A 15,256-nucleotide genomic window follows, 5' to 3' on the forward strand; every position below is an offset into this window, starting at 1 on the left:
TGGGAAGATCCCTGCTGCATCCAGTGACTCTGTGATCTCTGTCTCAGAGGCCGATGTTAGGCTGTCTTTAAAGAGGGTGAACCTTCGCAAGGTGGAAGGTCCCGATGGAGTACCTGCTAAGGCTCTAAAAACTTGTGCCAACCAACTGGTAGGTGTATTCAAGGACATTTTCAACCTCTCACTGCGTCGGGCAGAAGATCCCACTTGCTTCAAAAAGGCAATGATTATACCAGTGCCTAAGAAGAATAATGTGAACTACCCTGATGACTATCGCCCAGTAGCACTCACATCTACAGTGATGAAATGCTTTGAGAGGTTGGTCATGACTAGACTGAACTCCTGCCTCAGCAAGGTCCTGGACCCATTGCAATTTGCCTTTCATTACAATAGGTCAAAGGCAGATGCAATCTCAATGGCTCTTCACACGGCCTTAGACCACCTGGACAATAGAAACACCTACATCAGGATGCTGTTCATCAACTAAAGCTCAGCATTTAATACCATCATTCCCACAATCCTGATTGAAAAGTTGCAGAACCTGGGCCTCTGTGTCTCCCTCTGCAATTAGATCTTTGACTTCCTAACCAGAAGACCACAATCTGTGCGGGTAGGTAATAACATATTCTCCTCGCTGACGATCAACACTGGTGCACCACAGGGGTATGTGCTTAGCCCACTGCTCTACTCTCTCTATACCCATGACTGTGTGTCTAGGCATAGCTCAAGTACCATCTATAAATTTGCTGATGATGCAGCCATTGTTGGTAGAATCTCAGGTGGTGATGAGAGGGCATACAGGAGTGAGATATGCCAATGAGTGGAGTGGTATTGCAGCAACAACCTGGCACTCAACATCAGTAAGACGAAAGAGATGATTGTGGACTTCAGGATGGATAAGATGAAGGAACACATACTAATCCTCATAGAGGAATCGGAAGTGGAGAAAGTGAGCCATTTCAAGTTCCTGGGTGTCAAGATCTCTGAGGACCTAACCTGGTCCTAACATATCAATGCAGTTATAAAGAAGGCAAGACCAACTATACTTCAATACGTACAAACAAGCCCATGATAGAGGGGGATAGTTTAAAGGAGATGTGTGGAGCAAGTCTTTTTACACTGAAAGTGTTGAACGGACCGGGTAGAAGAAAATAGAATAGTGATGTTTGAAAGGCTGTTGGAGAAATGTGAAAACGTAGGGAATGACGGGAATATGGATCATGTGCAGGTAAGCAAGATTTCGTTTAATTTGGCACCATGGTCGGCGCAGATATTGTGGTCAGAAGGGCCCATTCCTCTGCAGTACTGATCTAAAGCAAGATAAATCTGCTGGAGGAACTCAGTATGTCAGGCAGCATCTGTGGGGAGAAAGGATTGTCAGAATCAGAATCAGGTTTAATATTTCTGACAAATGTCATGAAATTTGTTGTTTTGCAGCAGCAGTACAATGGAATGTATAAAAATATAAATAACAATAGTGTGTGTGTGTGTGTGTGTGTGTGTGTGTGTGTGTGTGTGTGTGTGTGTGTGTGTGTGTGTGTGTGTGTGTGTGTGTGTGTGTGTGTGTGTGTGTGTGTGTGTGTGTAGATAGATAGATACTTTATTCATCCCCATGGGGAAATTCAACTTTTTTTCCAATGTCCCATACACTTGTTGTAGCAAAACTAATTACATACAATACTTAACTCAGTAAAAAAATATGATATGCATCTAAATCACTATCTCAAAAAGCATTAATAATAGCTTTTAAAAAGTTCTTAAGTCCTGGCGGTAGAATTGTAAAGCCTAATGGCATTGGGGAGTATTGACCTCTTCATCCTGTCTGAGGAGCATTGCATCGATAGTAACCTGTCGCTGAAACTGCTTCTCTGTCTCTGGATGGTGCTATGTAGAGGATGTTCAGAGTTATCCATAATTGACCGTAGCCTACTCAGCGCCCTTCGCTCAGCTACCGATGTTAAACTCTCCAGTACTTTGCCCACGACAGAGCCCGCCTTCCTTACCAGCTTATTAAGACGTGAGGTGTCCCTCTTCTTAATGCTTCCTCCCCAACACGCCACCACAAAGAAGAGGGCGCTCTCCACAACTGACCTATAGAACATCTTCAGCATCTCACTACAGACATTGAATGACGCCAACCTTCTTAGGAAGTACAATCGACTCTGTGCCTTCCTGCACAAGGCATCTGTGTTGGCAGTCCAGTCTAGCTTCTCGTCTAACTGTACTCCCAGATACTTGTAGGTCTTAACCTGCTCCACACATTCTCCATTAATGATCACTGTGTGTGTGTGTGTGTACATGCGCACGCTTATTTGGGACAATTCTTAAAGAACACAACATAACCCAGAAAATAGCTGGGATTTTATTCATTTATTTGGGACACTGCTGCTTTATTGGGGCAGGAGCCTGTTACTGAACAGTTTCTAACTAGCATCAGTCACATGCACTCTCATGGTCATTAAACACTACACCGTGCTTCGAGCAAACAGTTTTTAGATAGCATCAATATGTGTGTTTGTGTTCAAAATTCTTCAATTTTTTTTGGCACTGAGAGTTGGTGAGAAATAAGCAATAGGAAAATTCAGAACTGTTTTGCTCACTGCGGTTTCAAACATTCAGGCTTGGAAATGCCCGAAAGGGCTGGGAGTGAAAATGAAGGAATTTCACTACTTCAACAAGTTAGGACCTAGGAAGAATTTGAATGTATCGACAATCATCTTGAATGTGACACTGAAAGTGAAGATCTAGAGGATGAAATCATCAATAACATTGTATGAAGGCAGTCCATTGTCTGATTTTGTTCATTTACAGTCAAGAGAAAGCGACACAGATGAATTCTACTGTCGGTAAGTATTAGGAACTAATACAGAGTTTTAAGGTACTGTAGTAATATTGGTAGTGTTCAAATTTGTTCTGTATTTCAGTTAAATACATAATTTGTTACTTGGTTTGTATTTGTTATACATTTTAACTATTTCCATGGAACTGCTAGGCCAGCTGGTGGGGTAGTGGCGTCTGCACGGGATTTCGAGGTGAATGGCTCTGGTTTGAATCCACTTGGCTCTTTGCACGCTTTCCATTCGTGAGGGCTTGCACGTTAAGCAAGTGACTTGGCCTCATAACAAAACAGACAAATGCTAAAGAAACGGCAAGGTTGTTGCCCGATGTGCCACAAGGCGTGCAGAGGACAACAATCAGCTAACTGCTGCAGCCTCTTAATCGGGCCAAAATGTACCAGTCCTGATACGTCAAAAATAACCAGAATCAACTGAATATGTGTAATTAAATTAAATAAGTAGTGCAAAAAAAGATTTAAAAAATAGGTAGAGGTATGAGTCGGTTCATTGTCCATTCAGAAATCTGATGGTGAAGGAGAAGAAGTGAGGGGGGAGCAGTGCCTCCAATCGCCTTTATACAGGGGTCTGTGGGAGGAGCCACAGGAGCAGTCCATTTCCCTGGGGATTATAGCTCGTGGTCCTACTAGTAGCAATACCCCTAGCCAGCAGGTACTGGCGCAGCTTGTCACTCATAAACGAGGACCCTCTATCACTGTGGATATAGCAGAGATATTCGAACAGAGTGAAGAGCTGGCGCAGGGATTTTATGATGGACGTGGCAGTGGTATTGGGGCAGGGGATGGCAAAGGGGAACCGCGAATACTCTTCGATTATGTTGAGAAAGTGGACATTGCGGTCGGTGGAGGGAAGGGGGCCCTTAAAGTCAACACTCAGTCGCTCAAAGGGGTGGGTAGCCTTGATAAGTTGTGCCTTTTCAGGACGGTAGAGGTGCGGTTTGCATTCAGCGCAGACTTGACAGTCCCTGGTCATCGTCCTGATCTCCTCAAGGGAGTACGGCAGGTTCCGGGCTTTCACGAAATGGTAAAGTCGGGTGACCCCCGGGTGGCAAAGATCTGCATGGAGGGCATATAGCCGGTCGAGCTGCGGGCTGGCACACGCTCCCCATGATAGGGCATCAGGGGGCTCATTGAGCCTTCCAGGCCGGTACAGGATGTCATAGTTGTAGGTGGAGAGTTCTATTCTCCACCTCAAAATTTTATCATTTTTGATTTTGCCCCGCTGTTGGTTGCTGAACATGAACGCAACTGAGCGCTGGTCAGTCAGCAAGGTGAACCTTTTGCCGGCGAGATAGTGCCTCCAGTGCCTAATAGCTTCCACTATGGCCAGGGCTTCTTTCTCCACCGTGGATTGCCGAATTTCAGAGCCTTGAAGGGTACAAGAAAAGAATGCTACTGGCCTGCCTTCCTGATTGAGGGTAGCAGCCAGCGCGAAGTCGGAGGCGTCACTCTCTACTTGGAAGGGAATGGTCTCGTCCACGGCATGCATCGTCGCTTTGGCAATGTCCCCTTCAATGCGGCTGAAGGCCGCGTGGGCCTTGGCTGAGAGGGGAAATGCGGTGGACTTGACCAGGGGGCGGGCCTTGTCTGCGTAGTGAGGGACCCATTGGGCGTAATAGGAAAAGAAGCCCAGGCACCGTTTGAGGGCTCTGAGGGTGGTGGGAAGAGGGAGTTCCAACAGGGGGCGCATACAGTCGGGGTCAGGGCCAATGACCCTGTTCTCCACGATATACCCAAGGATAGCAAGTCGGGTGGTTCCGAACACACACTTGTCCCTGTTATAGGTGAGGTTAAGAGCTTTGGCCGCTTGGAAAAATCATTGGAGGTTGGTGTCGTGATCCTGCCAGTCGTGACCGCAGATGGTGATGTTATCCAGATATGGGAACGTGGCCTTCAGTTGGCACTGGTCCACCATCCAGTCCATTTCCCTCGGGAAGACAGAGACACCATTCGTGACACCGAAGGGGACGCGCAGGAAGTGGTAGAGCCTGCCACCTGCCTCGAAAGCGGTGTAGGGGCGGTCCTCCGGGTGGATGGGGAGCTGATGGTAAGCGGATTTCAGGTCTATGGTCAAGTACACCTTGTACTGAGCTATCTGATTGACCATATCCGCGATGTGGGGTAGGGGGTACGCGTCAAGCTGCGTGAACCTATTGATGGTCTGGCTATAGTCCACGACCATCCTATTTTTCTGCCCGGTCCGAACAACAACCACCTGGGCCCTCCAAGGACTTGTGCTTGGCTCAATGATCCCCTCCCTGAGTAGCCGCTGCACCTCCGACTTAACGAAGGCCCTGTCCCCCGCGCTGTACCTCCTGCTTTTAGTTGCCACAGGTTTACATTCGGGGGTCAGGTTGGCGAACAGCGGTGTGGGAGGGATCTTGAGGGTGGAGAGGCTGCAAGTGGTGTCTGTAGTGCAGCTGTAGACATGGTGTTGGGTGGGATGTGCGGGTCGGTGTGTGTGTGTGGTCAGTAGCGGGGTATATGACGAAGTCCCACAAAACTGAGGATTTCTGACAGTGATTGGTGGGAGGGGCCCGTCATACTCCATTGTCACACTTTTCAGGTGGCTCTGGAAGTTGATTCCCAATAGCACAGGGGCACACAGTTGAGGCATGACCAGTAACGCAAAGTCCCGATATTCTGTGCCCTGCACCACCAATATCGCTACACAACCCCCCCGGATGTCTGTGGAATGCGATCCAGAAGCCATGGTGACCCTCTGGGTTACTGGCCATGTCACGAGTCCGCAGTGTTGCACTGTGTCTGGGTCAATAAAACTCTCAGTGCTGCCTGTGTCAAACAGGCAGCTAGTCCTGTGCCCCTCCACCAGGATGTCCATCATTGACCTTGCAAGCTGGTGTTTAGCGTTTTGGTTGAGGGTCACGGAGGCCAGAGTTGCATCACCGTCTTGGTGCCCGGTAAACACCTGGGGGTCGGAGGCGGGGCGAGGTGGCGCCGACAAAGATGGCCGCCCCCATGCCTCGCACGTGGCGGACAGGCAAGATGGCGGCAACCAAGATGGCGACCCCCATGCCTCGCACGCGGCGCTGTTCGACCTCGCTCGTGGTTTGGACTCACAGGCATTGGCAAAGTGGGCCTTCTTTCCGCAGCTAGAGCAGGTAGCTTCTCGGGCCGGGCAGCATTTTCGGGGGTGCTTTTCGAGTCCACAGAAGTAACACTGCGCGGACTCACAACTGGCAGTAGCCGAGGTCGATTCACCGGCGGGTTGCGGGGACTTCACGGACTCACGACTGGCAGCAGCCGAGGTCAATTCACTGGCGGGTTGCGGGGACTCATGGACTCACGACTGGCAGCAGCCGAGGTCGATTCGCTGGCGAGTTGTGGGGACTTCACGGACTGGCGACTGGCGGCAGCCGTGGTCGACTCGCCGGCGGGTTGCGGGGACTTCACGGACTCACGACTGGCAGCAGCCGAGGTCGATTTGTCTTCAGACTCCTGTACCTCCTCCCTGATGGTAGCAGTGAGGAGAGGGCATGCCCCGGGTGATGGGGGTCCTTAAAGACAGATGCTGCCTTTTTTGAGGCTTCATCTTTTGAAGATATTCTTGATGCTGAGAAGGCAAGATGGAGCTGGCTGAGTTTGCAACCCTCTGCAACGTTTTCTGGTCCTGTGCAGTGGCCCTTTCTTTGTATCCTTGGATCATAGCTTCTTTGTAATTGCATCAATATGGGCCCAGGATAGGTCTTCAGAGGTGTTAACACGCAGGAAGTTGAAACTGCTCACCCTTTCAGTGCGACTAGGCAGAAAAATGGTTCAGCACAGCCAAGAAGGGCCAAAGGGGCTGCTTCTGTGCTGTAATGTTCTATGGTTCTATTTCCCGTGCTGATCCTTCGATGAGGACTGGTGTCTGTTCCCTCAACTTCCCTATCCTTAATATATTCCTAGGTCCTACTGATGCTGACGTTGGGCAGGTAGGCCCATCAGCCGTAGTAGCAGCTCATTTAAGAGAAGGAAAACTCTGCTCTGTCCATCACAATATACAGGACCTCCCGGTTGCCACCCACTTCAACTCTGCCTCTCATTCCCATCTAGATATGTCCTTACATGGCCTCCTTTACTGCCATGATGAGGCCAAACTCAGGTTGGAGGAGCAACACCTCATCTACCGTCTGGGTAGCCTCCAGCCTGGTGGTATGAACATTGAATTCTCCAATTTCCGGTAATTCCCTCCCGCTCCCCCTTCCCCTATCCCAGGTCCCTCTCTGCCTCTCTCCCCTTTCAACTTTCTGCTTCTTTATCTCTACAGTTCTTTCATGCTTATCCCCTCCCCCCTTTATCTTTCCTCTGATTGGTTTTCCACCTGGCGCCTCTAGGCCCTCCCCCCTTTCCTATCTCTATTACTGGGCTTCGGCCCTCTCTTCCCCCCGCATTCCTAATGAAGGGTCTCGGCCTGAAACGTTGGCTACTCTTTTCTCACGGATGCTGCCTGACCTGCTGAGTTCCTCCAGCGTTGTGTACGTGTTCTCTGATCTCAAACCTGCCTTGCAGCTATACCCACTCATGGGGAAGGCTTCAGGAGTAAACCCCAAGGAAAAACCTGGAGCTGGAGTCCCTAAGGCAGTCCAACAGTGAGTTAAACTCTAACTGGCAACTCCTGCTTTAGATTCGTCAGCTGTGAGGGGAGGGGGAGCCTGCTGCATATGGGCAACAGCTTGCTCTCCATTTTGTACTGCCCTGGCTTGCATTCCTGTGGTGAACTAGATATACCTGTCTGACTGCTCCTGTGGCTCCTCCCACAGACCCTGCTGACTGCTCCTGTGGCTCCTCCCACAGACCCCTGTATAAAGGCGACTGTGGGCTGCTGCTCTCCCTCATTTTCCCCAGGATGTAGTGCTGTTTATTCTTCCAGTCAATAAAAGCCGATATCTCGTTTCCTAAGTCTCAGCGTGAGTTATTGATGGTGCATCAATTCCAGCTTGCTCTCCATTTTGTACTGCCCTGGCTTGCATTCCAGCTTGCTCTCCATTTTGTACAGCCCTGGCTTGCATTCCAGCTTGCCTATCCCATAGTCAGCTAGCATGCAATGTCCATGGTTGACCCTGACTAACAGAAGGCCTCACTGATGCTGAGTACAAGGTTGCCGTTGCAACACCATCCATCTCACTCCCGTGCGCCTCCTCATGACCATCTGAGATTCTGCCAAAAACTGTTGTCATTGGTAAATTTATAGATGCCATTTGAGCTGTCCTTAGCCACACAACTATGGGCATAAAGTAAAGAAGTGTGTTAAGCAAGCGTTGATTGTCAACGAGGAGAAGATATTATTTCCAATCCACACAGACTGTGATCTCCCGATGAGGAAGTCAAGGATCCAGTTGCAGAGAGAGGTACAGGGTTTGAAGCTTTCTGATTAGTACTGAGGGTATGATTGTGCTGAACATTGATCTGTAATCAACAAACAGCAGCCTGAAGTAGGTATTTTTATTGCCCAAAGGGTCCAAGGCTGAGCGGAGAGCCAGTGTGATTGTATCTGCTGTAGACCTGTTGTGGCGATAGGCAAGTTGTGGTGGATCTTGGGCCACGACCAATCTTTCAAAGCACTTCATCACAGTAGATATGGGCAATAGTTGTTGAGCCAGCTCACCCTGCTCTTCCTGGGAACCGGTATGATTGTCACCCTTTTGAAGCAGGTGGCAACCTCCAACTGCAGCAGCGAGAGATTGAATATGTCCTTGAACACTGCCACCAGTTGGTTGGGCACAGGTTTTCAGAGCCCTACCGGGTAATCCATTGCTTGATGCCTTGCGAGATTTAGCCCTCTTGAAAGATGTTCAGCCATCAGCCTCTGAGACAGAGATCACTGGGTCACCAGACGCTGCAGGGATTTGCACAGGTGTAGTTTTATTTTCACTTTCAAAGTGTGCATAAGGGGCGTTGAGCTCATCTGGGAGTGAAGCATCACAGCCATTCATGATGTTAGGTTTTGCCTTTCAGAAAGTAATGGCCTGCAAACCCTGCCACAGCTGATGTGCATCTGATTCCATCTCTAATTTCAATCAAAATTGTTTTCTTGATCTTAAAATATCCTTCTGTAGGTCATACCTGGACTTGAATGCCACAGATCTAGCCATCAGCTGACTACAAATCTACTGGTTCATCCACAGTTTTTGGTACAGATACGTCTGGTGTGCACACAGTCATCCATACAGGTCTTGATCACAGGTCAAATGTGGCATACTCCTTCAGATTTGAAGTCAAATCCCTGAATATTATCCAGTCCACTAATTCGAAGCTGTCCTGCAGGTATTCCTCCATCTCCCTTGACCATACCTTTATGGCCCTCACCACTGGTGCTGTGGTCCTCAGTCTCTGCCTGAATGCTGGGAGTAGAAGTGCAGCCAGCTGATTCGACTTGCCTAAGTGTGGATGTGGGATGGTTCAATAAGCATTCTTGACGGTGGTCAAGTGTGGCGGCTCCTTTGGTTCCACAGGCGATATGTTGGTGCTAGTTTTCAGAGACTTCTTCAAGCTGACCTGGTTGAAATCTCTGCAATGATAGGGAAGACATCAGTGTGTACTCTTTCACGATGGCTGATCACGGTGCTCAGCTCCTCCAGTGCCAACCTGACTTTGGACGGGATGGAATGACTCCGTTACCAGGAAGACAGCGGAAAATTCACTTGGCAGATAAAATGGACGACACTTGACTGCTAGATGTTCCAGATGAGCAGGACTGAGACAGAATCTCTATGCCTGTACACCACGATGTGTTAATTATGAAGCATACTCCTCTTCTTCTACCTTTAAACAACTCTGCTGTTCTGTCCATGTGGTAGAAAGTGAACACCCTTGGGTTACAGTACTGCATCTGAAATGGTAGGGGTGAGTTATATTTCCATGAAGCAAAGTACACAGCAGTCCCTCATGTCCCTCTGGTACTGCAATCTTGCTCTGAAGTCTTCAATTTTATTTTCCAGAGATTATACATTCACCAGCAAGACGGTGGGTAGTGGGTTTCTAAAGGCTCTGTGTTTCAATCTTAACACGCTTTCCACAGTTCCTTTTTCTTAAAGGGAAATTGTACTTCTGACCTCAGTCTGCTGTCTGGGGTCCACTGATTTTGAAGGCCAATAGATTTTTAAAATGGATTAAGACAATGTTCCTGACTGAAGTTCCCATTCCTGTGACTATGGATTTCAGCTGTAGTTGTCCTAAATGGGAATATTTGCTGATTCCCTTTGGAGCTGCATGCAAAGAGTTTCCACTTTCCAGCACCATCTTGTTGATGTTTCAGTTGAAGTGTTGTGTTAGGACTGAACATATTCATATTCATCATATTTTGTCTGGGTAGCCTCCAGCCTGATGACATGGACATTGATTTCTCCAACTTCTGGTAATTTCTCCCCCTTCTCCCTTTTCTCTTTTTCCACTCCCCTTTCTGGGTATCCTCTCACTCCTTCTCACCACCTACACATCACCTCCCTCCAGTTCCCCTCCTCTCCTTTCTTTTCTTCCATGGCCTGCTCCTATTAGATTCCTTCTCTTTCAGCCCTTTACCTTTTCCACCTATCTCCTCCCAGTTTCTAACTTCGTTCCCATCTCACCTGGTTTCACTAACAATTTGCCCTCCTCCCCCTCCCTCCACCTTCTTATTCTGGCTTCTGTCCCCTTCCTTTCCAGACCGGCTGAAGGGTCTCGGCCCAAAACTTTGACAGTTTATTCCCCTCTAAAGATGCTGCCTGACCTGCTGAATTACTCCAGCATTTTGTATGTGGTGCTCAGGACAGAATTCTTCAATGTTCTATGCCCACTCTTCCCCACCCTTACGTCTCCCAGGTCTGAGGAAGGACTCCTGACCCAAAACACTGACTGGTTTCTCCCTCCATGGACACTGCCTGACCAGCTGAGTTCTTCCGTCATTTCTAATTTGTTTTTGGGTTAAAGCATGTTTTCTCCCTCCCCTCAGTGTTTCACAACCAAATAACAACGTGGCTGTACAGGAAGGAGGTAGAGAGCCTAGTGACATGGTGCCATGACAACAACCATTCCCTCACAGTCAGCAAAATACAAGAGCTGGACATTGACTTCAGAAAGGGGGATAGTGAACATGTTCTTGTCTACATCAATGGTGCTGAGATCAAGAGGGTTGGGAGCTTCAGGTTCGTGGGAATGAACAACAGAAATAGCCAGCGCAGGTCCAACCACGTATATACCACAGCCAAGAGAGCTCACCGGCACCTCTACTTCCTCAAGAGGCCAAAGAAATCTATATCAATGATCCTGATGATAATATGGTAAACTAGAATCACCATATGTGCTGATAACACCAAGATGGGGGTAGTGGACAGTGAAGAAGACTATCAAAGCTTGCAGCAGGATCTGGACCAGCTGGAAAAATGGAAGATGGAAGTTGATGCAGAGGTTTGAGGTATTGTACTTTGGTAGGGCAAACCTAGGTAGGACTTACACAGTAGGGCACTAAGCAGTACTGTAGAACAGAGGGATTGGGAATACAGATCCATTAATTCCTTGGAAATGGTATTACAGATGGATAGAGTCAGAAAGAAAGCTTTTAGCACATTGGCCTCCATAAATAAAAGTATTAAGTACAGGAATTGAGGTGTTATGCTGAAGTTGTATAAGACATTGGTGAGGCCTAATCTGCAGGATAGAGTGTCCAGACTGGGTCAAGCTGACAGGAAGGTGATAGTAACTCAAATAACCACGTGTTACAACATTGTTGTGAAGAAGAATATCTCTGACTGCCTCAACCTTTAAAGTGGATGGGCTACAGCAGCAGAAGACCATGAACATTCACTCAGTAGCCACGTTATTAGGTCCCTAATAAGTTACCCATTGAGTGTAAATCGGACTACTGAGTATAAGAGCTGGGATGTTATACTGGAGTTGTACAAGATGGTGGTGAGATCTAATTTGGAGTACTGTGTGCAGTTCTGGCCACCTACCTACAGGAAAGATATCAATAAGGTTGTGTGGTTGTAGATGGGTCATATTTTGCATGGAAGTCGGTGACCTGTGGCATGCCTCAGGGGTCTGTTCTGGGACACTTACTCTTTGTGATTTTAATAAATGACCTGGATGAGGAAGTGCAGGGATGGGTTAGTAAGTTTGCTGACGACACAAAAGTTGGGGGTGTGATGCACTATCAATAACTCTCGGAGACGGGAGGCGAACGATAAGCTTTTATTAGCAGCAAAAGAGACCATGACATCTTTAAGACTGGGGGAGGAGCAGTGCCTCCAATCACCTTTATACAGGGGTCTGTGGGAGGAGCCACAGGAGCAGTCAGCAGAGGGGCGTGTCCAGACAGGTATACATAGTTTACCACAGGGTGTTGTGGACAAGAGGGCACAGGTTTAAGGTGCTGGGGAGTAGGTACAGAGGAGATGTCAGGGTTAAGGTTTTTACTCAGAGAGTGGTGAGTGCGTGGAATGGGCTGCTGGCAACAATGGTGGAGGCGGATACGATAGGGTCTTTCAAGAGGCTTTTAGATAGGTACATGGAGCTTAGAAAAATAGAGGGCTATGGGGAAGTCTAGTAATTTCTAAGGTAGGGACATGTTTGGCGCAACTTTGTGGGCCAAAAGGCCTGTATTGTGCTGTAGGTTTTCTATGTTTCTATGTTGAAAGAGTGCAGAGAAAATATACAAGGATGCTACCAGGACTTGAGGACCTGAGTTATAGGGAAAAGTTGACTAGGTTAGGACTTTATTCCCTAGATCATAGGAGAATGATTTGACAGAGGTATACAAAATTATGAGGAGTACAGATACGGTAAATGCAAGCAGGCTTTTTTTGCAATGAGGTTGGGTGAGACTAAAACTAAAGGTCATGGGCTAAGAGGGAAAGGAAGTGTGTTTAAGGGAAACAAGAGGGGGAATTCCTTTACTCAGAGGATGGTACAAGTGTGGAACAAGCTGCTAGTGGAAGTGATGGATGCAGGTTCGATTTCAGTATTTGAGAGAAATATGGATAAGTGCACGAATGAGAGGGTAATGGAGGGCTATGGTCCGGAGGCAGGTCAATGAAGCTAGGCAGCATAATAGTTCAGCATGGTCTATATGGACCAAAGAGCCTGTTTTTATGCTGTGACTCTCTGAATTTCTTTAGCGAAGGAGTGATAAATCTGTGGAGTTCACTGCCACAGATGACTTTGGAGGCCAAGTCATTCGGTCATTAAAGCAGAGGTTGATAGGTTCTTGATTAATAAGGTTCTCAAAGGTTATGGGGTGAAGGCAGGAAAATGGGCTAAGAGGGGTTAGAAACTAAAACAATGATTCTATTTCTCACTTTACAGATGCCTCCTGACCTCTTGAGTACCTTCATTATTTTTTGATTTATTTCAGATTTACAATAATATTTTGCTGATTTATTACTTACTGTTTGCAGCACAGAAGGAAGCCATTCTGCCCTCAGAGTTCATGCTGGCTGGCTGCAGCTTAATCCCACCAGTCCCATTCCCTCCCACCTCTGTAGTTCCCTCAAACCCTCCAGCTTATTCTTTCTCTTATGCCACCAAATCATCACACACACACACTCTCTCTCTCTCTCTCTCTCACACACACACACACACACACACACACACACACACACACACACACACACACACACACACACACACACACACACACACACACACACACACACACACACACACACACACACACACACACACACACACACACACACACACCTCTATATCCTCAAAAGACTGAAGGAATTTGGCATGTCCGCTTTGACCCTCACCAAAGTTTATTGATGCACCACGGAAAGCATCCTATCCGGATGCATCTCGGCTCCATATGGCAACTGTTCTGCCTGTGACTGCAAGAAACTGCAGAGAGTCATGGACCACAGCTCAGCACATCACAGAAACCAGCCTCCCCTCCATGGATTCCGGAAAGCAGCCAACATAATCAAAGACCCCACCCACCATGGACAGTCTCTCTTCATCCGCACCCATCTGGCAGAAGATCCAGAAGTATGAATGCACATACCAGCAGGCTTCTACCCTGCTGTTATAAGACTATTGAACAATAACATGACTCTGGACCTCATAATCTACTTTGTTATGATTTTGCACCTTATCGCTTACCTCCTCTGTAGCTGTTACACTTTATTTTGCATTGTCATTGTTTTACCTTGTTCTACATCAATGTGTTGTGCAATGATTTGATCTGTATGAACAGTATGCAAGACAAGCTTTTCATATGATGATAGTAAACCACTTCCACACACACCAACATACTAACATACACATACACTTGACAGTTAGATGCACACACACCAACATACTAACATACACATACACTTGACAGTTAGATGCACACACACCAACATACTAACATACACATACACTTGACAGTTAGATGTACACACACCAACATACTAACATACACATACACTTGACAGTTAGATGCACACACAAATACATGAACAGACACACACAGATATACAGTACACACATTATATAGACACATGCATGTGTATACACACTGACAGACGCACAGATACCTGAACAGGTACGTAGACAGCTAATCGCTGATGCACGCATACACATAGGTAAAGACACACCCACATACACACTTGTGCTCACACGGGTACACCCAAGGTACACTGACACACAGACCAATATAATGTAGATGCATATCGAAAGACATACACATATATAGGAGACGGATACACGCAAGCAGTTGTACCTCACTCATACACACCGAACATGCACCAAATGTACAAACTGACCAGATCTTCACACACTTACATTCAAAGTCCTTCTCACTGTAGGTCCTCTCAGGTTCTTGCGGAGGTCGGTCACTCAGCAGATCTCTCAGGCACTCCACTGCCAACAGCTTGTCCAGCTCTTCCTCCTCCTCCTCCTCTTCCTCTGCCTCCTCGTCTGCCTCCGCTGCTGACTTTTCAGCCTCATCTTCCGCCTGCTTTCAGGGAATCAGAGGGGATGGGGGTTAGTGCGGGAAGATGGCGCTGAGGTGGAGGATTAGTCAAGATCTCATTGAATGAAGGAACAAGGAGTGAATATTATGTCAATGTAGTGTCAAATGGCACAGAAAGTTCAAAGTAAATTTGTCATCAAAATATGTATGTGCCACCATATACAATGCGGGATTCATTTTCTTGCAGGCATTCACGGTAAAACAAAGAAATACAATGAAATCAATGAAAATCTACACACAAGGACTGACAACCAATGTGCAAAAGAAGACAGACTGCTCAAAAATAAATACATTATATATATATATAATAAATAAATGCATGAATGAATGAATAAATAAATAACGAATATCGAGAACGAGTTGTGGAATCAGTTCAGAGTTGAGGTGAGTGAAGTTATCCATGCTGGTTCAGGACCCTAATGGGTTGAAGCATGATACTTTACTGAGGCAGCAAGAAGTGTCTGTGGAGG

General features: G+C 47.2%; 1 protein-coding gene across 5 annotated transcripts in view; it reads right to left on the reverse strand.

Moving 5' to 3' along the window:
• The window catches only part of LOC140728069 (anion exchange protein 3-like), a 222,127-nt gene that overhangs the window by 175,547 nt on the left and 31,324 nt on the right, over positions 1–15,256 (reverse strand). For 4 of the 5 annotated variants that reach the window (XM_073046233.1, XM_073046228.1, XM_073046229.1 and 1 more), the window contains exon 3: positions 14,597–14,771. In XM_073046233.1, the coding sequence (XP_072902334.1) occupies positions 14,597–14,771 (175 nt within the window). The remainder of the gene's footprint in view (positions 1–14,596; positions 14,772–15,256) is intronic. The other variant, XM_073046232.1, reaches the window with a different exon arrangement.

Source organism: Hemitrygon akajei, chromosome 5 (assembly GCF_048418815.1).
Source record: "Hemitrygon akajei chromosome 5, sHemAka1.3, whole genome shotgun sequence".
NCBI lineage: Eukaryota > Metazoa > Chordata > Chondrichthyes > Myliobatiformes > Dasyatidae > Hemitrygon > Hemitrygon akajei.